The sequence below is a fragment of the Rhododendron vialii genome, chromosome 2a (genome assembly GCF_030253575.1).
Source record: "Rhododendron vialii isolate Sample 1 chromosome 2a, ASM3025357v1".
NCBI lineage: Eukaryota > Viridiplantae > Streptophyta > Magnoliopsida > Ericales > Ericaceae > Rhododendron > Rhododendron vialii.
In genome coordinates, this window is record NC_080558.1 from 9,791,071 (window position 1) to 9,818,049 (window position 26,979).

The window sequence follows — 26,979 nt, forward strand, 5'->3', positions numbered from 1 at the left end:
TAACTTAAATAAATAAGCCTTACTTGTTGACCATAAAATAAGGGAGAATTATTATTTTTTACTTATTCTTGTCTTTTTGAAAAAAATTATGAGCTTCAATCATAATTTTTTACATTTTTGATTTCTTTCATCGAGACGAATCAATAAGTCACAAAAGTTTGACGCAAAACTAACAAATACGAAAAAAAATTGAATAAAAATAAAAAAATAAGTCAAAATGACTTTTTAATCCAAATTAGCCCTAAAAGAGAAAAATGATATAAAAAATATTAAATAAATAAAAGAGAAAAAAGATATAGAGAAAAAGAGATAAATAAATAAATAAGATTAAAAAATTAAAAAATTAAATAAAAATATAATTTAATTAAAAGGGTGGGGATTGGGAATATTTCGGACATGTTGGCAAAAAGATATGAGAGGGGGCTGTCAGGGAAGGGGGAAAAGCATCTCTCCTATGGACAGAAATGATTGGGAAGACGATGAGCGTCAACTTGGGTTGAGGTCAAGTCCAAGTGGCCCCCTCCTCCATACGGATTTGTGTTCTTTAAAATATGTGTGACGAATAAGTACTCATTCGATTGAATTGATTTTTTATTAAATTGTACAAAAAAATATTTTGAAATCAATTAATGGCCCAAATTATTTATGTTATATCTTGAAGTGGGCTTCACAAAGTAAGTTTTGCAAAACAATACAGAAAATAATGCAAAAGTACACAAAATTCCGAAAACAACAACAAAAGAAAATTACGTGAGTTGCTGAATTTAATTTGCTAACACAACAAACAGATAGAGGGATGTACTTATCTTTGTTGATTTATCAAATTGGCCCGACGTTTAGGGACAGTAAAAAAAAAGGGAAAATGATTAATAATTTCCGGAAGTGCGATGGGAAATATATAGGGAGTGAAACTTGAAAAGAGAAATTTTTGGGTCTCGAACGGGTACCACGGGGCGGTATCCAGCTCGCATCTCAACAATCCAAAGGTTTTTTGGACGGCATAAATTCAACCACTCTCTCTTCTCTCATCCGACTACTTTTCTTTCTTTTTTTCTCTCTAAAATGCGAATTATTCAAAATACTTTTAGACTTACGTCTACTATCACCGACGGAGTACTACCTTCAGTTCAGAAAGGACTTAAAGTAGAGTAAAGATTGAGAAAAGTATGGGGTATGATTTGGCTGCCAATGGGAATCACTAGACTGCTGCGACGACTTCAGATAAAAATAAAAAAATAGAACTGCGATGACTTGAAGCTAAAATTTCGCTCTAATAAACTAAATGATTTATTTATTTTGTTTTTATTCTTCTTCTTTCTTTTTTTTTACATTTGTTAATTTTTTTTTGAATTTTTGTTTCGTCATGATAAAAAAAATTTACAAAGTAAAAAATTAGGATCAAACCAAAAAAAATTTTGATAAAAATTGAAAATATTTTGACTTATTTTTTTCTTTATTCAAAAAAAATTTGGGTTGTGGTCGTAATTTTTTACTTTAATTTTAGATTTTTTTTTTGTTCTGACAAATCAATAATCCAAAAAAAAAAAGTGAAAAATACTAACAAATGCAAATTTTTTAATAAAAATAAAGTAAGTTATTTGAATTATTAGGCCAAAATAGGCGTAAGTACGAGAAAGCGGTGGGTGAGGTCACTACAAAAAAATTAGGATCTAACAACGGTCAAAAGCGTAACTAAAAAACACAAAAAAACGTTGCTAAAAGCTATACCAACGGTTCACCAACCGTTGCCCAAACCGTTGCGAGGTATCCGTTGGTGTAGACATATAGCAACGGTTTTGACAAGCGTTGGTACAGATTTTTTTTTAGTAACGGTTTCTTTAGCAACGGTTGTAACCGTTGCTAAAGGCAATTTTTTTTTTAAAATCTGGGGTAATTTTTTAGTAACGGTTTCTTAACCGTTGCTAAAGGCAAGTTTTTTTTTTTTAAATCTGGGGTAAAATATGACATGGCAGCCCACGTGGCGCTGACGTGGCCCCACCTGTCGCCCACGTGGCGCTGACGTGGCCCCACCTGTAGCCTGCGTGGCGCCCGCGTGGCGCATGGAAGGCAACACAATAATTTTGCTTCTCCTGGGAATCGAACCCAGGACCTCGCGTATCCGCGCGCGAGTACGAACCAGCTGGGCTAGCCCAGCACTTGTGTAATATTGAGGGCCTTTTAATATTTATACTATGCAAACCAGTTGGGCTAACTTATGTCATCAGAGTTTTATCGATTTATTCTTAATCCAAGTTTTTAAATTCGGTTTATACTATACAAACACCTACTTTTTTTTTCGATTGGAACCGTCTATTTTTTACATAGTAAAGATAGCTACGCTTGTTCGGATTATTTTTTGTCCTTATTCAATTTTTTTTTGCATTTGTTAGTTTCTCATCAATTTTTTTTGGGATTATTGCTTCGTCATGACGAGAGGAATCATAAAAGTAAAAAATTTCAATCAAAACTTAATTTTTTTGAATAAAGACAAAAAATAAGCCAATAAGCCAATTTTTTCGTCTTTATAGTCCGGTTTTTAGTAACGGTTATGGAAAACCGTTGCTATAGGCGGGTTTTTAGTAACGGTTATGGAAAACCGTTGCTATAGTCCGGTTTTTAGTAACGGTTATGGTTAACCGTTGCTATAGTCGGGTTTTTAGTAACGGTTATGAAAAACCGTTACTATAGTCTTGTAATCTAGTAACGGTGGCATGAAAACCGTTGCTATAGCCCGGTTTCTAGTAACGTTTGAAAAACCGTTGCTAAACATCATCTATACCAACGGTTTTTTTAACCGTTACTAAAAAACCGTTGGGAGATCCCAAAATTCTTGTAGTGGGTATTCCAGCAAGTAGCTCCCTCCTATCTCTCAATAGAAGAGAATATTTGTGGTCATCATTTTTTTTTTTTTACCCAATCAATAAGAGAGATCATTTTTTAGGGGTGGAAATTTTCAACATGACACCAAAATTAGCTGGTTATGGTCAGTTATTTCTGATACAGATCACAAATATAACATGACACGACAACACAAAAAACTAAATAAGTTGGGTTAGAGTTGAGAGAATTGTGACACGAACGCGACACAACGCCGGATGAAAATTTATGAAAGGATACGATAACCCAACATGAAGTTAATTAGCGCATTAGGGTTGGCTATTTCTGACACGAAACACGAATATGGCACGATAGGATAATGCAAAAAGCTAAATAGGCCAGGTTAGGGTTGAGAGAATTTTGACACGAATACGAGATGATAAGACACGATGCCCACCCTTAAAGCAATTGTGAGAGTTCACGAGATAATTAAGACCAATAATTCAACCAATACAATAAATAAGCCCATCACAGAAAGGAATGATGGTATGATTGGATAGCACTATTAGAATCTGATTCTTGAGGCGAATCATTTGAAATGCTCTCCTTGGCGATTACTCCCTTTGTTCTTCCTCTATGTTGGACTTGTTAGGGGTGCAGATAACATTCATCATATTTCAAGGACTTGGGGTGCAATTTCTGTATAGGATCCAACCTATTTTACACTGCAGTTTGTATGTAATTAGGTTAACGTGTTTTCAGAGAAAAACAGAGGGAGGCGAGAGAAAACGCAGGTCTCAGAGAGATTGCAAGAAAACTTGTACTCTTGATTCGATTTCATAGTAGACTGGTGTGGCTCCATGGTTTTTCCTCGCGTTGAGGTTTTCCACGTATATCTTGTGTTCTTTCTTCTTTTTTCCATTACGCACTATTATTTCTGTCTGCTTGCGATTTCTGTGATCATAGTTTCCAAGATCCGTAGGCGTTGTGAGTTGAACAAGGAGTTCAATTCCTAACAACTGGTATCAGAGCCGCAGGTTGCGGTAGGGTTTTGTTCGACAGGTTAGGGTTTAATCTTGTTCGGGCAGCCTAGGGTTTCAGTGGGAGCTATGGGTTCTGAAGAAGGCAGTCAGAAGATAGCAAAGTTTGATGGGTCAAACTTCACGTACTGGAAGACGCAGATAGAGGACTATCTGTATCAAAAGGATCTTTATCGTCCGTTGGAGGGTAAAGCGAAGCTAAAGAGGGCTGAAGAAAAAGATGCGGATTGGAATGTTCTTAACAGAAAGGCGTTAGGAGTTATTCGCCTTTCCCTTTCTAAGGCAGTCACCCACAGCATATTGAAGGAGAAAACGATGGAGGATCTTATGGAAGCGCTATCTAAGATGTACGAGCAACCCTCTGCTGCGAATAAGGTACATCTTATGAAAAAACTTTTCAACCTATCTATGGCAAAAAGGGTTTCTTTTATGTCACACCTCAGTGAATTCAATACGATTGTTGATCAACTTACGTCTGTCGATATCGAGTTTGATGATGAGGTTCAAGCGTTGTTGATTCTGTCTCAATTGCTAGAGACCTGGCAGGGTACGGTTATTGCAGTAAGTAATTCGGCTAGGAAAGAAAAGTTAAAACTGAGTGAGGTTGTTATTTTGATTTTGATTGAGGAGGTCAGAAGAAATTTGATTGACTGTTCAGGTTCAGACACTTCGGGTTCAGCCTTAAGTTTTCAGCAACAGAGGGGCAGAAGCCAAAGTAAGGGTGGTTAGAATCAGAACAAAAACAGGTCGAAGTCGAAGGGCGGCAAGGGAAATCAGGGTAAATCTCAGGCTTTCCAAGTTCGGCCCATTAAAGGTGAATGTTGGAATTGTGGTCAGACAGGTCATATGTCATCAACTTGCAAAGCACTGAAGAAGAATAAGGATGAGCAAGAGGCTTATGTTATGCACGATGCACTTATTCTTGCTCTGAACAGCGACACCGATTCATGGGTTATTGATTCGGGTGCCTCATTCCACACCACTGCTAACAGGGAGGTTCTGTAGAACTATGTAGCAGGGGATTTTGGAAAAGTATACTTGGGTGATGATCAGCCGTGTACTATTGTGGGAAGAGGTGATGTTCAGATTACAATGCGGGGGTTCAAATGGTGTTTGAAAGATGTCAGGCACGTTCCGAATTTAAAGAGGAATCTTGTTTCGGTTGGGTAGCTTGCAGCAGTGGGTTATACATCAACATTCACATGGGACATGTGGAAAGTCTCCAGCGGTACCATGGTGGTGGCTAAAGGGAAGAAAGTTGCTTCATTTTACTTGACTTCACATGGTAGTGGCACACTTGCAGTTGCAGACAGCAAAAAAGGTTCAGATCTGTGGCACAATAGACTGGGACATATGAATGAGAAGGGAATGAAGGTTTTGCAGGCTAATGGGAAGCTACCAGGGTTAGAGTCAGCGGATATTGACATCTGTGAGGATTGCATCCTCGGCAAACAGAAACGGGTTAGCTTTCAGAAAGGCTGCAGGCCTCCCAAGGCTCAGAAACTAGAACTTGTCCATACAGATGTTTGGGGTCCAGCTACTATGCGTTCTCTTGGTGATTCTTACTACTACGTTACTTTTGTCGACGATCACTCAAGGAAGGTATGAGTATTATTCATGAAGCAAAAGTCAGAGGTCTTTGAGGTCTTCAAGAAGTGGAAAACCATGGTTGAGAATGAAACAGATTTGAAAGTGAAGCGGTTGAGGTCTGATAATGGCGGAGACTATGAGTTGAGCGTGTTCAAGAAAGCCTGCGCTCTTTATGGGATTCGTTTAGAGAGTACACCCCCAGGGATTCCGCAACATAATGGCATCGCAGAAAGGATGAACAGGACTTTGACTGAGCGTGCGAGGAGCATGTGGATACACGCAGGTTTACCTAAAGAGTTTTGGGCAGATGCAGTTAGCACAATAGCATATTTGATCAATCATGGGCCATCAGTTCCGTTGAACTTTGGGATACCGGAAGAGGTTTGGAGTGACAAAGAGGTAACTTTTTCACATTTACGGGTTTTTGGTTGCGTGTCTTATGTGCATATCAGTGATAAGGAAAGGGATAAGCTTGATCCTAAATCGCAGAAGTGTACGTTCATTGGGTATGGCAGTGATGAATTTGGTTATCGATTTTTTTATTATAAGAATAGGAAGATAATTGGAAGCAGGGATGTTGTATTTAATGAAAGGGTAATGTACAAAGACAGGGACAGCAACAGAACAGTGGGAGTGACACTACAGATGGGGACACTTCAAAGTACTTTGGGTTAGAGGATCTTTCAGATGATAGAGGGGTTAAGCCAAGTACTAGTAGGATAGATGGGGCAATTTCAGATGAGACAGTTCCAGAGACAGAGTCTAGCTCACCGGTCAGAGATTTGAGGAGGTCAACCAGGGTACCCAAACCTAATCCAAGTACCTTTCATCATTAGATTACTTGCTTTTGACAGACAGTGGAGAACCAAAGTGCTATGATGAGGCTTTGCAGGTTAGTGAGTCAGCCAAGTGGGAGCAAGCAATGCAGGATGAGATGAATTCTCTTTACTCCAACAAAACTTGGGATTTGGCTACTTTTCCCGCAAGAAAGAAGGCTTTGCACAATAAATGGGTTTTTTGGATTAAGCAAGAAAGTGATGGTAAGAAGAGGTACAAGGCTAAATTGGTAGTAAAGGGCTTTCAACAGAAGCAGGGGATTGATTATACAGAGATATTTTCCCCAGTTGTGAAGCACACCACTATCAGAGTGGTGTTGAATTTAGTTGCTGCTGAAAATCTTTTCCTTGAGCAGTTAGATGTGAAAAATGCATTTCTTCACGGTGACTTAGATGAGAAAATCTACATAAACCAACCTGTTGGCTTCATTGAGAAAGGAAAAGAAGAGATGGTTTGTAGACTCAAGAAGAGCCTATATGGTTTGAAACAGGTTCCCAGATAGTGGTATAGAAAGTTTGATGGTTTTATGCAGCGCAACGGCTACAAGAGATGCAATGCAGATCACTGTTGTTACTTCAAGAGATTTGAATCTAGTTACATTGTTTTATTGCTTTATGTCGACGATATGTTTGTAGCAGGATCCTGTGTTAGAGAGATAAATAGTTTGAAGCAACAGTTGGCAACAGAGTTTGCTATGAAGGATCTGGGAGCAACAAAGCAGATACTTGGGATGAGAATCAGCAGGGATAGGGTTCAGAGGATCTTGCATTTGAGTCAGGCTGAGTATATTGAACGTGTTTTGGAGAGGTTCAATATGCAAAGTGCTAAGGCAGTTAGCACGCCCTTGGGAAGTCACTTCAAACTTTCTCAGGGTCAATCACCCAAGACAGATGTAGAGAAAGAGTACATGGCCAAAGTTCCTTATGCCTCGGTCATTGGTAGCCTGATGTATGCGATGGTGTGCACGAGACCAAATATTGCCCATGCAGTGGGAGTTGTAAGCAAGTTTGCTAGCAATCCAGGGAAACAACATTGGGAAGTAGTCAAGTGGATCTTCCGTTAATTGAGAGGTAGCACTGATTTGCCACTTTGTTTTAGGAGAGGGAAGTTGACAATACAGGGATATATGGATGCAGACTTTACCGGTGATCAGGACACGCGACGAAGCACCACGGGGTATGTTTATACTGTTGGTTCAACAGCGGTGAGTTGGGTTTCACGCCTGCAGAAAATAGTGACATTGTCCACGACAGAAGCTGAGTATGTGGCCGTGACTGAGGCTGCAAAGGAGATGATTTGGTTGAAGAGTTTTTTAGAGGAGTTGGGTTTGAAGCAAGAGAACTGTGTTCTTTTCAGTGACACCTAGAGTGCTATTCATCGTGCCAAAAATCCAGTGTTCCACGCTAGGACGAAACACATCGATTTGAGATATCATTTCATTCGTTCACTTTTGGAGGATGGGGATTTGTTACTAGAGAAGATTTCGGGAAACAAAAATCCAGCAGATATGTTGACTAAGCCTGTTATTGTTGAGAAACTGAAGTTGTGTTCAACTTCAGTTGGCCTTCATGTTGGAAAAAAATGATGGGGCTAGAGCCACACTAAGAGGGGTCAGATGACTACGTCCGCGTTGATTGAGATTATTTGGGTTTTCAGTTGTATGTAATTAGGTTAACGTGTTTTTAGAGAAAAACAGAAAAAGGCGAGAGAAAATGCAGGTCTCAGAAAGATTGCGAGAAGACTTGTACTTTTGATTCGATTTCATAGTGGACTGGTGTGGCTACCGTGGTTTTTCCTCGCGTTGAGGTTTTCCACGTATATCTTGTGTTCTTTCTTTTTCTTTCCATTACGCACTATTATTTTTGTCTGCTTGCGATTTCTGTGATCATAGTTTCTAAGATATCGATCAATAGGGCATTGTGAGTCGAACAAGGAGTTCAATTCCTAACAAGACTAACTAATTTGGTCCTCCTCCAGGCTAGTATCCATGGGTGGCCTCCCGCATAACACTTCTAATAATATCACACACTACAACAAATATGATCTTTTAAAGCATTATCTAATAGCGTTTTTTTAGGAATGCTATGAAAAGGAACCAATTACAGCGTTCAGTGATGAGAAGCGGAGGAAAATCTCGCCCTTAAAATACAATAGCGTTCGTTGAAGTATACAATAGCGTTCTTACTTTATTTGGCGCCCTAAATTCCACCCCTTTTTTAAAATTTCATTTTTCCTTCGAAATCAGAGGAGTTATGCTTGTCTGGAATTAGAGGATGGGCTGAAAGAGAGAGAGATTTGAAGAGTGATTTGAAATGCTGAAACCCTCGCCCCCTCACCATCACCAGCCGCTTTCCTTTCCCCCACCCGTTTTCCGCCCGAGTCTGCCTTCCGATCACCGACGGAAGTTTATGCAGGCTTCGAAACCCATTCACCGCCACGCCTTTCGCCGTCACTGATCGCCCATCCGTGGTGACGTTTTGGGTTCAAATCCAGATCTCTTCTCCTTTATGTCACCAATCACCGCCTCCTTCCGCTCATCGTTGTTGCAGATCGCCCGTCTCTTTCCAAATCCGTGGCGGCTTTTTGATTATCGCCGTCGTCTCTGCATCCCGTGGGTTTGGGTCGCCGGCAACCACCTCCAACCTGCGGGCTTGAGGTACCAGTTTCGAACCTCTATTTGCAATTTCGGCTATTTCGTTTACTGTTTTGGTGCCTGGGACAGTTTTGAAATTGATAAGGGGGTTTATTGTCTGCTTTCGCTATTATTGTCCCGTTTGAACTGGTTATTATTCTTCCTTTGCTTGTTGATATTTTACTGAGTGTTTTGGTTATGTTATAATCTATGAGACTATGTGTCCATCCAAAAGGTTTGAATTTGATAAGGGAGGTTAGAAACCGGTGCTGGGTAACCACAGGAAAATCGAAACTAAAGAGGGTAATGAGAAACCAATCAGAGAAGGGAATAATAAGGGAAACAAGCAAATGTTCACTCTTTTTGTAAACTGAACATTTGCAAAAAGGGGAATAATAAGTAGAATAATAAGGGGAATAATAAGAGAATAATAAGGGTAATGAGAAACGTGTTCAAAGAAACAGGTTTGCACCTCTTCGAAGGAACATCTAACCATTCTGATTTGCTTAGATGTAATGTCAGTGAGGGAAATGATAGAACGATAAGTTCAAGAATTCGCTCGTCTTCAAAGAAACAAGTTTGCACCTCTTCGGAGGAACATCTAAGCATTCTGATTTGTAGTTCCACTGTCAGTTTTTTTCTTATAAAATGAAAATAATCTCATGGAACATAAGAAGCTTGGAAAGTTAAGTTATGGAGAGGCTTGTTACTAAGTTAATGAAGGACAGAGTCACAGATCCTTTCCTCTTCCCACTATCAGGAGGGCTAAGAGGAGTAATTCATTCACTGATGTTCAAACTGCTATGCTTACAGTCCTATCCGCTTTTCAACTCCTATCTTTTGGAGGGCTAAGAGTTCTCTTTCATTGAGAAATTATATGACTCATGCTGATTTTTTTGCTGGTTTTGGATTGAATTTTTTCTGTTTTTGATTTGCTGTTGATGGGGTGATGAATGGTGATTCTGAATTATTATAAAGGTTGTTTCTTTGTCCAAGTGAGGAATGCCCTGCATATTTTGGGTGACTTGGAGCTTTCAAACTTTGAAGTTTGGTTTCAACGGCCAAAAGACATAGAATGGAAATTGGTATCAGGAGATCTAGACATTGGTATTTTTGTTCTTAATATAGCTAGTGAGTATGGAAAGGTAAGAGCTTGCTCTACAACAAATTATACTTTTGATAGCTTTGAGTTATGAGTGGTTTAGTGGAGATTACTATGAATGCTCTACTATTATTATGCATAGCTATTATCCTTTTTTTTTGTTTTGTCATAAGTTCATCCACTTTCCATTTTTCTACTAGACCTTAATTGATAAGAAAATTCCTTGATAAATTGGTGGTTCAAATGCAACTTAGAGGGTGCTGGTGTAATGTGGATTTGAACATTGATGATAGTGGATGACTATATTCCAATAGGTTAATGTGAACTGCTCTCGCCCACTGTGTGTATGTCGACACGCGTACAAAACTCTAACCCATTTGGTTAATGGGGATGATTAGTGATACCAGGGTCATTTATCTTTTGCAAGAGCACTATGCTCATTGTCTGCCACCATTGATCAATAATGCATGTGTTTGAATATCTAAGTGGCTCGGTTGGTAGTTTAATGGGTGTGGTTGAAGTTCCAGCTTTTTACATAGTTTTCTCACATGAATAGTTATGTTCCACAATCGCGCACGGATTGGTATATGTCATTTGCCAATCTGTCATGGTGTGGCTACTTCTGAGATTGTTCTTGGTTCTTGCTGACAATTATCCATCATATTCTTCTTTTTCTAACTACAAACATTATGTTGCTTTAAAGTTGTTTTTCTCGTTAATAATTTTTACTATATCTATTGGGTTACATTGAATAGTTCTATATTTACAGGTATGTGTTCGCCGTTGGGAGCAAAAGGGTATAAACTTGGCAAAAAAGTAAGCTTCAAATAAAAAACATCTCCGTGGGTGAAGAATTGGGGTACTTGAATGAGATGGTTGCCTAGTTTAGGATTACATTTTATGGAAAGAGAGATTACATTAGTGTTTTTTTTTATGAGTGTAATTAGTCTGACTCTTAAATGTAGTTTGTGCAGGAAAATTATTCTTCAAGCTATTGTAATGAATCTTCGGTTGAATTATTTATCTTACATTGAAATTGTATCGTGTTTGGATGTACTTTGGTGTTGAATGGAATGCAGATTTTCTGTATGAAAATGCTAGTATATTGGCATTTTAGTATTTAAAAAAAAAAAAAAGAAGCTAAAATTGGCTAAGATAACGTTCATAAAACGCTATTGTTTTCCTTTAATAGCATTCATTGCATCCTGTAAAAAGAAACAAGATAGCAGGCAAAAAGTGCTATCAAAGGTACAAAATACAATAGCGGGCAATGGACGCTGTAGAAAGTTTTTAGCAGCGGGCAATGAATGCTATAGAAAGTTTTTAACAGCAGGCAATGAACGCTATAGAACCATAGCGTTTTTTGCATGCTATTAAAAGCGTTTTTTGTTACAGTGACACCAAAGGAATACACATCAGATTTCGTGGTAATTCTTTGAGTAATGAAATAATCAGGATCTACATACTCAGAGCGTGTGCCTTTTACATGTGTATTTATATGAATTGCTTATATGAATTGTTAAATGACTTGTAGTGCCTTTCGACAACACAGAATCAGAAATCTTAGCTACTCAATTCTAGTCCAGCAGAATATTCGTGGTCTTCACATCTCGGTGTATGTAACTTTGATTGGTGCCAGCATGAAGGTGGTCTAATCGGCGAGCGGCACCAGTACAAATGCGAGCCTTTGCTCCCACATGAGAGGAGTAGTCGTATCAGTTTTCATTGTACATGGCTTGTAGAGATCCCAGTGACATGAATCATCGAAGTTGTGAGTTGCTATTAGGATCTCATCTAGTGAAAAGCAACGACAAGATCCCTCCACTTGAGCCACACCACTGTCTATTGCACTCTCACACTTTGAAAAGGACAACCAATTACGTGGACAAGGTTTCGGCTGTAGTGGAGTCTGAAGAGCGAAAGATGTCGGAAGCCTAAGTTTCATTTCTCGAAAGATTGTTTTCGTGATTCGAACCCGCACCACTAGCAACATTGACAGCAAGCCTTACTTGTTGACCATTTTGCCCTTGTTCAAAAATCCCCCCTCTCTAAATTTTAAAGCTGACATGTTCCGGAGAGTTTCTTAGGAGGTACTAATATGCAATTTACATGAGATACAGAACAACCTACGTAGTCATTCATTTGAAAATACTAGTGGAAGCACACGTGCAACGCACGTGGAAGTTGTGTCACTACTTGTAACATTAATAAAAGAGACTGGAAAAAAAAAAAAAAAAAAAAAAACATAGATTGTTCTCAGAAGGCTACATGCGTGGCTTGGACCTGGGTGAAACAATCTTAAGCAACCTCATGTAACAAAATAGATAAACAATAGAATAGATTGTACTGACAAAAAAAAAAAGCATAGAGAACAATCTATGTAAGAAGGCTACATGCTTGGCTTGGACGATAAACAATACTTAGAATTTAGTACGTGTGATACAACCTTCTTTCTTGTAACATCTGGTATTGGCATTTATAAAATGTGGGGAGAAGAAAAGGAAAGAAAGAATAGTGTTATCGGAAGAATGATTCCAGTGCAACCTTTCATTTATTCTATTGGTCGATACTCAAGATTCTCTGTAAAAAGAAACACAAGGAATGAACAGGAACAAAAATAGGGCAAAAGAGCAGGTGGAACAGCGAAAAATTGAATGTAGAATTACAAAGGGAACAATTTAATTGACACAACCCCCTTCCTTCAGTAAAACAACCTTCCATTGCTTTCATCTCGGCTCATTGTTAAGCAAGCAAAAACTTGGCTAGTCAATAAAGAGAATTCGAAACTCATTAGATTTAATCTGTCAAGTTCACAGGAATATCAAAACAAATAATGCCAAGGACAGTGATCTGTCACCATGAATTCTCTTGGTGCCACGACATTTAGGATTTGCTGACCATTTCACCCTCCACAGACTCTGGGATGCGAATTGTAGGCTTCTGGCACCCATCTTCTTCTCAACAGCCTCTCTCTCCCTCTCTCTCTCTCCCCAATTTTTTTCTCCTTTACCTCTCGGATCCATCCCGTCTACTTTGCCATTGCCAAAAGATCTAGTTTTCTCCCTTTTCCTCACTTAAAATTAACCAACCACGACTGCCTGCATCCAATTTGCTTCGATTACCTCCATTACTATCCATATACGTCAAATCCTTCTCTAAACCGACAATCTATACATGCAAATCAGTAATTGGTAGAGATCACTGGCAGATGACTCTTATCAACAACATAAAACCACAAAATTATCCTGACCCACTTTTGCGTCCCCCACCCCTTTCACGGGTTGAATCACACAAATCTAGATCAATGTAGTAATTGTGTAGTCCATATGGTACTTGATTTTATGGTACTTGATTTAAAGGTCATCTGCAAATGACTGCAATTATCTCTGTCATCACCGAAATAGGAACGGCATCGACTCCTTTAAATGTCATAACTCACTAAAGAAATTGGCAAAAATTCAATAATTTATTTTAAATAAAATTGGCAAATATGTGGCCGCTTCACACTTGGAGGGGGAAAAAACATTAAATCCAAAAACATTAAAAAAAAATGGAGGTTTTTTTTTTGGGGTATCAGTATTCTCAATAATCTAAAATCTTAAAAGGGAAAAAAAATCAACATATCAAACAAAATGTGTAAAACCCGCAAGTAACATGTAATGTAATGCCCGATCTTTAACTTTTAACTCAAAAAAAGAAAACAAAATGTGCAACTCTCGTTGGTCAACCTTAAACTTTTCTTGCCATATGTACGGTCCATACCTGTCCATGTTAGAAGAAAATATTGAGTTCTCCACTTCAATTCCATATCATGTCATCACCTTTTCCTCTTTCTCCTACCCAACACATTCCAACTTCCAAAAATGAAAGATTTAGTTTAAGGTAAGTACTCAAATGACACTCAGAAGTTAGAAGATGAATGGAAAAATAGAAGGAAAGTTAGAACAGTAGCGCAAATAAATGAATTTCACCTGTGCTTCCTCTATCTGTTAATAAACTTTATGCTATTTGTGCGTAGTTGAACAACCGGGCTAAGCAATCTTGACAAGCAAGTAGGAAAGTCTTTTAACAGTGCATGGCATCAACACATACATTGTGTATTCATAAGAATTTACATCACCTAATCAACGCCAAGTAGGCACCAACCTAATGTGAATTGAAAGTACACCTCTGATTATACATATAAATACATCCAAATCTGGAAGCCTCTACCACAAAATCTATGACAAAAGTAATACCAACTGGGCAATTGGCTATATAGGCCAATATGCTTTTAGAAATACTAAAAGCCAAGAAACATGATTAGGAAAAAGTTTCAGCTTGTCAGCAATGTTTTGGTAACTGGATATAATGACGTAACCTAAAGAACTTGTTCAACACTTTGTAGAAAACAATTTGTTTGCATTTCCAGATCCTTCTTTTATATAGGAATGAATTACTCCAACCAAGAGGGAGTTCCTTTTAAGTAAATGATTTTAAGTTACTCTCGATTGATGTGTTCTATGCATAAACAGATGATACTCCCTTGTCACCAAAAACCAGGTACATAATATTAGAAGTACTAAATGTTTCAACGAAACAATGGAACCACCACCCAATAATGCTTGGGAATTATATCAAACAGTTAGTGTACATGACTTCCCACCAATGGAACAACCCTTTGCGTTTGTTATCCTGGCAATAAATCAAAGGAGGATCAAGGCTAAACGCCAAAACTCCAAAACCCACAACAAATTTCCAGATTCCATAGTTAATTTTGCCTTATATCAGGGTAACCATATTCAATCCTCATAGAAGCAATATATCAAACACTATGGGCAGAACACCAACTAAAGTTGCATAATTTTATCGAACTTTTGGTGTGCATTATGCTATCCTTAATTACGAAGCACGGATAAATGCAGATGTATATGTATACGCATTTAGATAGAGGTGGAGGTTGGACAATGAATTAAGTTGGACTTACTGGGCAATTTATTCCGGCGGCCGAAACGGTATAGGGAGGTACGGTGGACGGTGGAGGTTTGAATTGGAAAAATCTTTGGCAGAGACTTTGGGGATTGGAGATGGAGTATTGGAGTGGGTTTCCATTTGGAGCGGTGGGTAGTTGTGATGGTATAGTTGGGAGTATAGGAAAGGAATCGTTGCATCCGTTTTTTTGGGAGTAAGGATGCGTCTGTTTTTTGGGAGTAGAAGTAGGAAGGGTAATTTGGAAAATGGAAAAGTCTGACAAACATGAGATGCTTTTATAAAGAAACTAGGTGCATCGCGACGTGCAAAGCACGTCTGTCATGCCCGTTGAGGAGAGCGATATTGAATGTTTGTGAAATTGTGCAAGTAGTTGAGTCTAGTAAATATGTAAGTGAAATCAACTATCAAAAAATATAGAGACAACAAAACTGGAATGTTTGAATGATAGGCTTCAAGGTTCCCCGCGGTGCGCCATAAAGGTTGATCTTGTGAAGGCATTTCACTCAGTTAGCTTGGATTTCATCATGGACATTCTCATAGGTAACAATACTCCTACCGACTTCATTAGGTTGTGGGGTTCAGAACACAATGATGAGCCCCCCACAAAGAGGGAGGGAGTCGACTGAACATCTCAGCCACTTGCCATGAATAACCAAAGTTATTAAAACAAAGAGAAGGCATGGAATCACAAATTCACCATCGCTTAGCCCACTCAAACAAACAAACATCCAAGCAATTGGGTTGAAGATTGAGTTTATATTGATTACACATTGAAATCAATTATAGGTGAGAAACTGAAATCAATTATTTGATGTACTCCGTGACTGAAGACATGTTGATCTTCTAGACTCTTAAGCATACAAATAATAAAGTCAGAAACCAGAAGCACTCCTTGAAACATAGGCTGCTACAGAACACATAAATTAGTTATTGAATAACCAAACATTGTTACACATGGTACTTCTACACTTGTCTCAGTCTTTGACCAATTAATCTAAGGGCATAGATCAATTAATCTAAGGGCATAGATCACAGGAGCTTACCTGATAGTATTTGTGAAACTTGCCCCTCTTTTTCCTGGAAGTTGGGGGTGAGAAGATCTCAGTCCATGTCAAATGGTATTGGGTCAAGGTGGACACCTTTTATCAACTCAAAACCTTTTAGTTGCAAAGAGAGCAATATAAGTTAGGGACACAAAAATTTCATATAGCTATTTGATTTCATTCCCGCAACCTTTTAATCTCAACTTTCAATACAAAGTATAATTGTTATGTGTACAACCACATAACAACATGTTAAGAGAACGAAAGGAACCTTCTTTTCTTTTCCAGTCTTAGTAAGGTATTCAAGAATGAATGCTTTTGCCTTGGTATTCTCACAAAGGGTACTGAAATTGGCAGTCATTCCATTCTTTTCTGCCCAACGTACCAAAAAATTGCCTTGGTACACATAGCAGTGCTCACAATAAAATCAGGTTGTTAAGGCAGTCGGAAGAGCTCAAAAAAGACACCTAATGTGTCAGTTTAGCTCTAAACAACAACGCGAAAATAACTTCTAAGTACAAGAATGCGAATAGCTATTTTTCCAATGTCAGTATCTTATTAAAGCTCAGAAACGCAAGCGCAACAGATCAAACACCAATGTCGGTAAAAATGGCTTCACTTTGAGAAGAAGAAAGTCTAAAGTTTAATGTGAGCTCTTTGTTGTTTGCCCTTCGCAGTTATGACAATAAATGAAAACAAAGTAAACATGGACATTTTGAACGATGATTCTAGGACATCCCATAACCGTGAGGGATATATAAAACACTAAACTCTTCATTTTCCTTTTCTCATCTGATCTTTTATAGGATTCTTGAGGCATAAAAATGGAAAATAAATAAAGTAATAGCTTTGGGCTGAAGAGTGGACAAAAAATACCTACAAAGGAGTGAAAGGGATCTTACCAATATAAATGCCCTCTTTTGTCTCATTCGGGTTTTCTCATCCCTTCGTTGGGTTGGTTGGGAAGTATGGGCTCGCCAAACATGTATTTAACTCATGCATATGGACCTGCATTCACATGGCAAGATCAACAGCATCAGATTTCAACACTACCATTGCATTCTCCATATTCCGACAACAAAATCAAACAGAGTATATAGGCATTATTAGTTCTTGTTTCTTTCAGATAAAAAAACAAAGCAAAAAAAATTTGTCTTTGCTTATACAGGATGTTTTACCCTAGACTCTTCAGTCCATTTTAGTTTAAAACAGAACTATCACACACAGAAAACCTTCTCTCCACCTTTTTAGTTAGTTTATACTCGACAATAAGAAAGCAAGGGTTGTGATGTTTTATGTGGGTGAAAAAAACAACTCACAGGACCAGAAGCTAGCTAAGAGAATTTAAAGAAAAGAAAAAACAAGGCAAGCAATTTCATCCTAAAACACACTATTAGTGTTAGAGCATTCTGAACATGTAATTGAATATACTCCATCAGCACTATACATTCGAAAATATAGCAGCAAAACAACACATGCCAAGGTAACCATTCCTACGTGTATAGGTAAACCACTAACCATATGGTCCATATGATTGCACTTAGGCAGGGAGACATAACTTTTGCCCTCAGATATGTGACTTCAATTCAAAGAGGGGGGTAAATATAGCTAAGACTCAAAGGCAACTTCATACTCAAAACTGCTTATACGCGTTTTGTCGTTACCCAAGTCTTTTGTATTGTTTTTTTTTTTGTGTATAAGTATCTCTATTGTTTGCTGATTTTGTGAAGTAGAGGGTAACAACTTACAGTAACGTGCCATAGCCTAATATCAGCAACCAATGCACATGGCCAAAAATTAAACCTTGTCCAACTGAAAATACATAAAACTCACCCAAATGACAACCCAAATCCAACCTAAATCATGTAAAAAGAATTTAGAAAATTACCTTTAGAATATCTGAACCCTCAATTTGGAGCCATGAAGCTGTAGATCAGCAACTATTGGCCCATTTCTTCTCTGTTTTTTCTTTCAACCAAAACCCTAACCCTAGAATATGCATTCACGGAACCTTCGATCGACAACCAACAAACCCTAAAAAAAAAAAAATTTGCAGCCACATTAGCCAAACCAAACAACATGCAAACCACAGCGAAGAACATAAATCGGAGAAAGCCATAGAAATAGTTTCTGCACTTTCAAGTTAAGTTCTAGCTATTTCCTCCAAATCTAACTACATAATATCTTAACCCAAGTTATGATGGTTTAATTATAGATCCTAAAAAATCAAACCACTGAAACGAATAATTGGAACACAATCTACTATCAAGAGAAGCAAATAAAGATTTGACAATCCGAATTCGTTCCTTCAATTCTTCTTCTCCGCTGACCCCCCTCACCAACCAAAGAACCATAGAACCAACTTTCTCTCTCTGCAAAATCAACACCAACAATCACAATCCGAATACCCAGAGAAATTAGGACTAACAAACGCATGCAAAGTGGGCAAATCAGATATATAGAAACAAAATTCAAACAAAACCCTAGATCTATAACCAGAAAGGATTAACACCCACAGAAAATTTGTATACCTTATGCAATTTCTGGAAGTCGGGTTCCATGGCCAAGTTGAATGGTTTTCCTTACTTTGCTCATACTCTCTCTCTCTGTACCTGAGGAGCTTATGGCAAGTGAGTGAGAGAAGACCGGCATTAATGGCTGCCATGGAGTAGTTAACAAGGGGAGAGAGAGAGAGAGAGAGAGAGAGAGAGAGAGGCGGGGGGGTCATGGAGTCCTGAGATCGCAAGAGAGGGTGAGAGAGATGTATTACGTGAAGAGTAAAGTTGGTGCATCTCTCCCACCCAAATCAAAGACACCTGCTCCACTCAAATCCACCTGTCCAACCCCTGCTGCCACGTAGCCCACTACATACCACAAGTAAAATGACCAATTACCCCAACATTTCAAAAACACAACCGTCCAAATCAATGGTTAAATTCGTCCAAATCGAAAAAATGGCAAGCGAAAAATTGGCCGGCACTCTCTCTTCTTAAAGAGAGGTAGGATATAGATTTACTGACATGTAAAATTCACCCTTCAAATTTATTTGATTTTTTAACGTACAGCAGCAAAACAATGGGCCCACGTGACATGCACCACTTTGTGATGTTCTTGACCAATTTTTACTCGTGTCCGTTCGGGACCTAAGAAAGTTAAAATTCTTGTTGTAACCGGAGAGAAATATGGATAAGTTGGCATTGTTCAATGTTATTCTGAAATTGGACTTGTAAGCGGTGGGGTCAAATTTGGGTGTCAATACGAAACAAACTCGATCTTGAATAATTTGTTTCTTTTATCAGTCGTACCTACTGGACGGCAAAACGAGTGGCACATAGTAGTAATCACATTCTTTGCGTTATTGCAATGTTAGTGGAGTACTATTTTTTCAAAAAATAAAAAAAACCAAATCCTTACCGAAAAAAGATTAGAAAAATCAAGTGATAATTTCCTTGTTAGTTTGTAGAGAGAGAAAATGGCCGAAGTGATTAAAAAGTGTTTTATTTGTTTGAGCTATCAAATGGTTGTAGTTGTTGGGACTAATTTAACTCTTGTGGATTTGGGCTACGGATTTGGAAAAAGGCTATACCTGAAAACAGTACTCCCTCCGTCCCTTTTTAAGTGTCCTACTTCGTAACTCCAATTTATTAAAAAGACATCATCATTACACCTTTCACATAAACTTTTTTCTCTACTTTCCTTACTTACCCATCATCACTACTCTTTTACTCACTAACTTTTCAAAATAAAATCTACTTTTAGGGACAAAATAGACAATACACCAATTTTTACCCCCTAACTTTACAAAATGGACACTTATTAAGGAATAACCCAAAATGAAATACTGAACACAAAAAAAGGGACGGATGGAGTAGTGATTTATCATGTCACTAACAGGATAAATCACTATCTTTTTTAAAATTGTGGCAGCGAGCAAAAATACTTGGGACTATTGATTATTTGTCCGTTCAAATTTTTAGCCAAATTCCTTTGTTTTGATCTTGGTTTTGGCATTTATATAGACTAGTGCTTGCCCATGCCTACGACACTACCCATCCCAATTGAAATTGAAATTACCCTTTGAATCTTGATAGCGTCTTAACTTGATGGCATTTTTGTAATATATTTGTAAGAGTGTGGATATTTTCTTAAGAGAGTTGGAGAGCACACATCGATCATTGGATGAAATCAATCTCAACCCTTGGATCAACTTGTCTTGTGTGGAGGCCCACACCCTTGTGTTTTATTATATACTAGTGTTAGCCCGTGCCTATGGCACTACGCATCTCGGTTGGAAGGGGATGACAGTTGTGTGATTTAGGTGAAAACATGGGCACTTAACCGGGAAGTGAGAGGATGCACTACAGCCTTTGGATCAAATGAATCTAAACCGTTCCAACAATTTGTTCCCACACCCTTCTGTTTTATAATAGACTAGTATTTGCCCGTGCCTACGGCACTACCCACCTCGATTGAAATTAGAATTATCCTTTAAATCTTGATAGTGGCCCAAATTGCTTGAAATTAACGTGATTCAAAGAAATAGTTTGAAGTATGAAATGATCACCAACTCCTCTAAGAACATATTGCACCAGTTTCATTAAGATTGGATGCTTCTGACCAAAACAAAACCTATGTTCATTCTAATTGATTATAGTACCTAAATACAAAAAGGAACAAAACTCTTCTTTTCTCGATGTACAAAGAATCTAGAGCATTGTCCGTGCCTACGGCACTACCAACGATTCTCCAAACAACACTAACATCAAAAACACAAACCAAAGGAAGGAAACGATTAACTTTGCAAAAGAAAATTGACAGAGAGTCTGTTACTGAGGACAGTGGATTCCCATTGCCGAGTTTGGTCAGTCAATCCAAGTCTTAGATCTACACCCAAAATTGAGAAGAGAGAAAACGATTAACTTTGCAAAAGAAAATTGACAAAAAATTAGAAGAGATTGTGTGAGTGACTGACTGGCAAAAAACAAAGACAATAATTTATGATGAATTTAGGAAGAAAAGGGCTTACTCTTCAATTGTTTGAAACTGAACACACCCAACCCCCAACATCTCGAATACTTGCTTGCCGGCTGCCGCTGCTTTCTCGAAGTACTCCGCCATATGCCTCACAACCACCTCCACTACCCCCTTTGCCCTTGCCGTAATTCCACCTCACGATCTCCGCTTTCTCAAAGTACTCCTTTCCTTTCTAGGACTTCTCAAACTTTCTCACCTTCTCTCTCTCTGTCTCCGTTGCTTCTTCAACTCTTCTTCTGCTTTCTGGCCGGATGGGACGTTGGATCTAATGGCAATGTTGTAATACATGTGTGGGATGTGGACACTTTAATCAAATGAATAGAATACCTCTCAACCCTTGGATCAAATCAATCTCAGCCATTCGAACAACTTGTTCCCACACCATTGTGTTTATAATAGAGACACAAAAAGAACCTAATACAAAAAGATGAAGAAGTGAAAGCAAACAAATCCATCCACTCTACAATCTAATGAATAATTTAGCTTCTAATGAATATGCATAGCAAAAATGTTTTAAAAAAAAAACCTCCGCACAAAACCCCTCCGCACAGAGTCACATGGGTTTTTGGCACGGAGTTCTGCCTCCTACCTCTTTGCATCACCACAGAAAAGCTCCGTCACACCCACTTTTTTTACGTTTTAAATAGGCAATTTCAATAACGGAATTACAACTACAACAAAGAAAAGTCTCCATACTGTAAAGGGTGAAAACATCTAATGGGTCGATACCGTCGATTTGGATTTTGGAATCACCATCAAGACACCCAACAAATGAAAAGAAAGAGAGCAATACCTGGAAAAATATAAAGGGGAAAATGAGTGAGGTAGTAAAGTAAATGCTTCAACTGGGTATGCACGATAGAATAAAAAACTGGTTTGAAGGTCTGGTTTTCCCAAATTACCTTCAAAACATAGCTTTTAGCCCAGACTTGAGGATCGACGCCAGTGGATTTTGCCGGTGACACCAATGAGAGTGTCGAGAGAGAGAGAGAAGACGAAGGAGAATGCTCCTGCAATAGAATTTCAAATTTGAAAGTGGGTGTAATTTTGATCAGTGGCAATTTTGTAATTAAATGAAAAAGGATAGACAATTTAATAAAAGGGAAATCTCATCTCATCTATTGGATCAATTCAATCTCAACCATTCTAACAACTTGTTTCCACACCCTTCTATTTTATAATATATATATATATATAGATGTTATAGGACAGGATTTTTCCTTTTAGCGATCCCTTTATTTCGTCTTTTTCAAAGGCTTCATCTAAGCCCTTGATTTTGCTTTTAGTTTTGTTTATTTCCTTTTTTTTTTGTAATCGGATTTGAATTTCCTTTTCTTAATCCTAGGGTATTAGGAAAAGTCTTTTACTACATAATCAGCACTACTGTCTTGTTTGGATGAGTTTTTGAAAATTTTGGGGTTTGATTTTTAAGTAATGAGTGGAAAGAGAAAATATGATAATGATTGGATATAAGAGTAATGAGTGGAGAGAGATAGAGAGAGAAATGATAATAATGATTGGAAAGCGGAGAGATGAATGAGAGTAATAATTGAAAATAAGAGTAATGAGTGTTTTTTGAGTTAGAAATTTTTTTTTTCAAGTTTGAATCCAAAAAAGACAGTAATTGTTTAAGAAGGGTTATTGATTACTCCAATAAATTTCATTGAAAGTTCTGTTATCTTATTTTCCCAAATTCGTTGGTATTCTGTGAATTGAACAAATTTTTTTTTTTGATTCCTTATTCCTTAGTCTGAATAGGCTTGAGAAGAATTTTGATGTCACGGTATTCGTTACAAATCAACAGAGCATTGGGAAATGTGTAGTTGAGAGAGTTGGGGTACCATGTTGCGGTTCCTCAGAACAACTGATGAATTACTCGTCCGCCAAAAGCCGTTGTCGCTATTCAATATTTTTTGTTTTGCCAATATATTGTATAAATCAGCGAGGGTTAGCAGAGTCTTACTATGTTAGTTAACAAGGAATTCAGAAAATGTTTATAGCCCAGTACTCCAAACCCACCTCTCGTGGGAGTCAAACTCCGGCCTCCACTGAGGAAAGAAATGAAACTACCAACTGAGCGGTCCATTGTCGCCATTCAAAGCTATATACTTCATCAGCACAAAACTAAAAAAATACCACCCCATGACAACAATCGTTCTCCGATAGTTGAAAAATCAATCGTTAACAACAATAATCCCCATGCTAGCAAAATCAGAAACAAAAATTCAAATATATAGACATGGATATTTGTATGTACACAAACAGTACATATTTCTTGCACACGGTAAAATCGATCTGTGCGGGGTTGGTTTTCCCAAAGCAACAAGGGAGGAACCATTGTGGGTGGAGTAGCTTGGGGCTTCGGTCTAGGGAGAGAGGGATCGTGACTGTGTCGGGGTTGGAAATTTGGTTGGACGATGGTGAAATCAGAGGGTAGGGAGCTGATTGCATGATTGTTGAGAATTTAGGGAGGGAGAAGAGAGTAAGGCGATCCGGAGGTCGGAGCGGCAGAGGTAGAGTAGTTTCAGTTTTCTGATTGGTTGATGAAAGAGAGAATGACGTCTCAGAAGAGATCCGCTGCGGTACTAGCAATAAGCTAGCTCTGCCAATTCTCTTGCCGGTGCAACGCAAATTGGAGGCTCCTCACTACTTCGCCTATTGACGGTCTTCGGATCCCCTGAAGAGACAAACAACTCAATGTTATCTTGACGAATTCCCTCAAACACTTTGGTCCGATTTTCCCTACAAGGTGCGGATCCATGACCTGATATATTTTCTCGGATTGGATAATATCAGCTAAATACTTTAGTGGCCAATCAGGATGTACAGGGTCCTCGTGGACACTCAATGGCCTTCTTTTGTCAATAGAGCTGCCAAACCGGTCGTTAGAAATCAGTACTTCCAACAAGGTTACACCGAATGAGCAAAGGACATCCTCCTGATATATGGAGTTGTGCATTGCAGTTGACCTAAGTAGGCCTGCGCTGATATTGACTGTAGTTCTTATGCCGGGAAGCATAACTTTTGCAACCCAATTCCGGTCCAATAGAATACTGGATGGTTCAATGCAGCGGTGGATGAATTCATTCTTTTTGTTGTCAAGGAGGTACTCTAGTCCTTGCGCAGCTCCAATGCAAATTTGAAGTCGTCTTTTCCAGGAAAGTGGAGTATGTGCGTGACGCAAATGATCTTGTAAGGACCCATTTTCCACGTAATCGTACACAAAGATAAACTGGTCTCCCTCGGTGCAAAATCCAATCGGCGAGAGTAGGTTGCGGTGGAGGAGAAGTTTCATTGAATGAATCTCATCCCCAAGATCTACAAGTTTCTTAAACCTTTTGATCTCCATCCTGCAACAGTCTATCTGAAAGAACATGTTGGGGTCGAGGAGCAGTTTCCTTGGATGAATCTCACACCCAGCAGGGGGAGAGGTTCATTTAGAATCTTATGGAGAAAACCTTTAGGATTCTCAAACCTTATGATCGCAACCACAAGAGTTTTACCATCAATATTGACACTACCTTTATACACCTTGTCTGAATTTTGCACCAAAAATCTCTCATTGAAATTTTGTGTGGCAACACGAATGTCAGCTAGTGAGAATTGACGGTATAGTTGCTTACCAGTTTTCGAATCTGATTCCAGAGGCGAATCATTTGATTGTCCACTTGAGGAACTGTTATCCTTCTCCCTCAACCACCCGTCCATCATACTCCGAAATGCCTTGGTCATTATTCCCTCTGTTCTTCCTTTCTGTTGGGATAACAGTGCGAGCTCAAGCTTACCCAACAATTTAGCCATCACTGGCCGCGATTTTGGACTTTCATGCAAACAATTGTTGGCAAGTACAATAAAAGACTTCAAACAACGTGGTGCTATTTGTCCACTGAGAGAGGGGTCAATGACTCTGGCAAGCTTTCCCTCTTTGATGCACCGTTGAGCCCAATAGACTAAACCGATTTGCTCCTCGCTTAGTTTTCTATCCACGGGTGGCCTCCCACATAACACTTCTAACAATACCACACCAAAGGCATACACATCGGACTTTGTAGTTAGTCTCTAAGTACGGAAGTAATCAGGATCCAAATACCCGAATGTGCCTTTTACGTCCGTGCTTACATGGGTCATGGAATGAGTTTCAAAGCCTTTCGTCAATCCAAAATCCGAAATCTTAGCTACCCAATTCTCGCCTATCAGAATGTTCGTGGTCTTCACATCTCGATGTATGAAACTCTGGTTGGTACCACTATGAAGGTGGTCTAATCCACGGGCAGCACCAATACAAATGTCATGCCTTCGCTCCCACGAGGGAGGAGAAATACTCGTATTGCTTTTTGTTGTCTTTAGCTTGTAGAGATGATCGGCAAGGGTCCCATGGGCTATATATTCATAAACAACAATCATCTCTTGACACTCATTGCAGTAACCGATCAATGCAACGAGATGAGTATGCCGGAGCTTTGAAAGCATCTTGATCTCCGTCCAAAACTCTCCTGCACCTTGCTTTGACTCGGTGTTCAACCACTTTATGGCAACCATCGTAGCAGCATCGTCGATGAATCCCTTATATACCGTACCGAATCCCCTGATCCCGATAACAAATGCATGATCGAAATTGTTGGTCGCTATTAGTACCTCTTCCAGTGAAAAGCAACGACCAGTGCCCTCTGACTGAACCACACCACCATCGATTTGATCCTGACTCTTCGAAATGGAAACCGGTTGGACGAGGGTCCCGCTGAAACAACATCTGAAGAGGGTAATACGTGTTGGTGCAAAAATTGGAACCTTCAAAATCTAGAGCCTTCTGAAACTTGAACAAACTGATGGAAACCGCTTCGAGTCACGTTACGTCGTTGCTTTCCGAAAACAGTATTCGCCCCCACCAATTGGTGTGCACCGGGTTACAGTGAATCTGTTCTGAGGATAAAACGAAGCCTGATCAATGATCTTCTTCCTGCGTCCGCACAAACGAAGGACAGACAGAATACCGAGCCTAAGAGAATCAATTGAACCAAGGACTGTTAATTCCGTTTCTGCAGAATAACGGAATAACAGTATAGAAAACAACGAGACAGAGAAGCAGGAGAGTTTCTGGATATTTTTTGGTGTATCGAATGACTTAACCACTGGCCTATTTATAGACTTATAGGCACCCTTACGTAAAAGGTTGTTTTTTTGTAAGCACACATTAGAAAGAGTATGTCTTTTGAAGACAACTAATTATGAGAAAGGATCATGCCTTTTAGTAGGCACCTTTTCATGCAAACAATTAATTAGGAAGGGTCATGCCTCATGGAGGCACCCCCATGTATCACATCCCTTCCTAACAATCACACCCCACTCTAATAGTCACACCCTAAGTTAATAGGTGTTATAACTATTCACGTAAAGTCATACCCCATGTGTAAAGGTGTCGCACATTTTCACAAAAAACCTCCCGCAATCTTTTATTTTGAAAAATCTCCAACAATACGTCGGAAACCTTTGTCACATTTCTTGAAAGATTTTTGCCATGACTCGAATCCGTACCACCAGCAACATTGGCGGCAAGGCTTACTGGTTGACTAATTTGCCCTGCATCAAAATTCCGTCTGTCTAAAGATGACATATTCCGGAGAAATTCTTAGGAACACTTGCAGCAACCTTTTTAGATCTCACAGGTGATGAGGGGGAGAGGGGAAATGGATTGAGAGAGAAACGCAATGGTATGGTTGAGGCCGGCTTTATGGAATTGATAAGGAAAATGGGGAGTTTTAACTTGCACGCTGTTTTGCATCCTCTAGAACGACCTTGACCGGATCAAACTTTGGATCGGAAAACTATTTATGTCACATTCACACGCATAAGAGCAAGCGTTGTGCTTGTTCGATGCACATGACTATAAAAATCACATTGATTATTTTTTTTGGC

At 38.8% G+C, this 26,979-nt stretch overlaps 1 protein-coding gene, 2 long non-coding RNA genes and 1 pseudogene across 5 annotated transcripts in view; all 4 read right to left on the minus strand.

Annotated features, from left to right (window-relative positions):
• LOC131315714 (uncharacterized) overlaps window positions 1–26,979 on the minus strand; it is a 117,241-nt gene that overhangs the window by 54,364 nt on the left and 35,898 nt on the right. The window contains exon 2 of one of the 2 annotated variants that reach the window (XM_058344919.1): window positions 26,552–26,701. The exons of the other annotated variant lie outside the window; for it this stretch is intronic. Coding sequence (XP_058200902.1) covers window positions 26,552–26,677 — 126 coding nt within the window. The 5' untranslated portion in view covers window positions 26,678–26,701. The remainder of the gene's footprint in view (window positions 1–26,551; window positions 26,702–26,979) is intronic. 2 annotated transcript variants of the gene reach the window in all.
• LOC131315723 (uncharacterized) lies at window positions 12,538–18,832 on the minus strand. Of its 2 annotated transcripts, XR_009196873.1 has the most exons (4): window positions 18,564–18,808; window positions 17,921–18,404; window positions 16,935–17,040; window positions 12,538–16,146 (listed from the first exon to the last, which is right to left on the minus strand). It is a non-coding gene; the product is annotated as an uncharacterized LOC131315723 (long non-coding RNA). The 2 variants fall into 2 exon arrangements; XR_009196872.1 differs by having other exon boundaries at window positions 12,538–17,040; window positions 18,564–18,832.
• LOC131315724 (uncharacterized) lies at window positions 20,552–22,219 on the minus strand. The gene is made up of 3 exons (XR_009196874.1): window positions 21,969–22,219; window positions 21,059–21,859; window positions 20,552–20,916 (listed from the first exon to the last, which is right to left on the minus strand). It is a non-coding gene; the product is annotated as an uncharacterized LOC131315724 (long non-coding RNA).
• Window positions 24,302–25,828, minus strand: LOC131315719 (receptor-like protein kinase FERONIA; annotated as a pseudogene).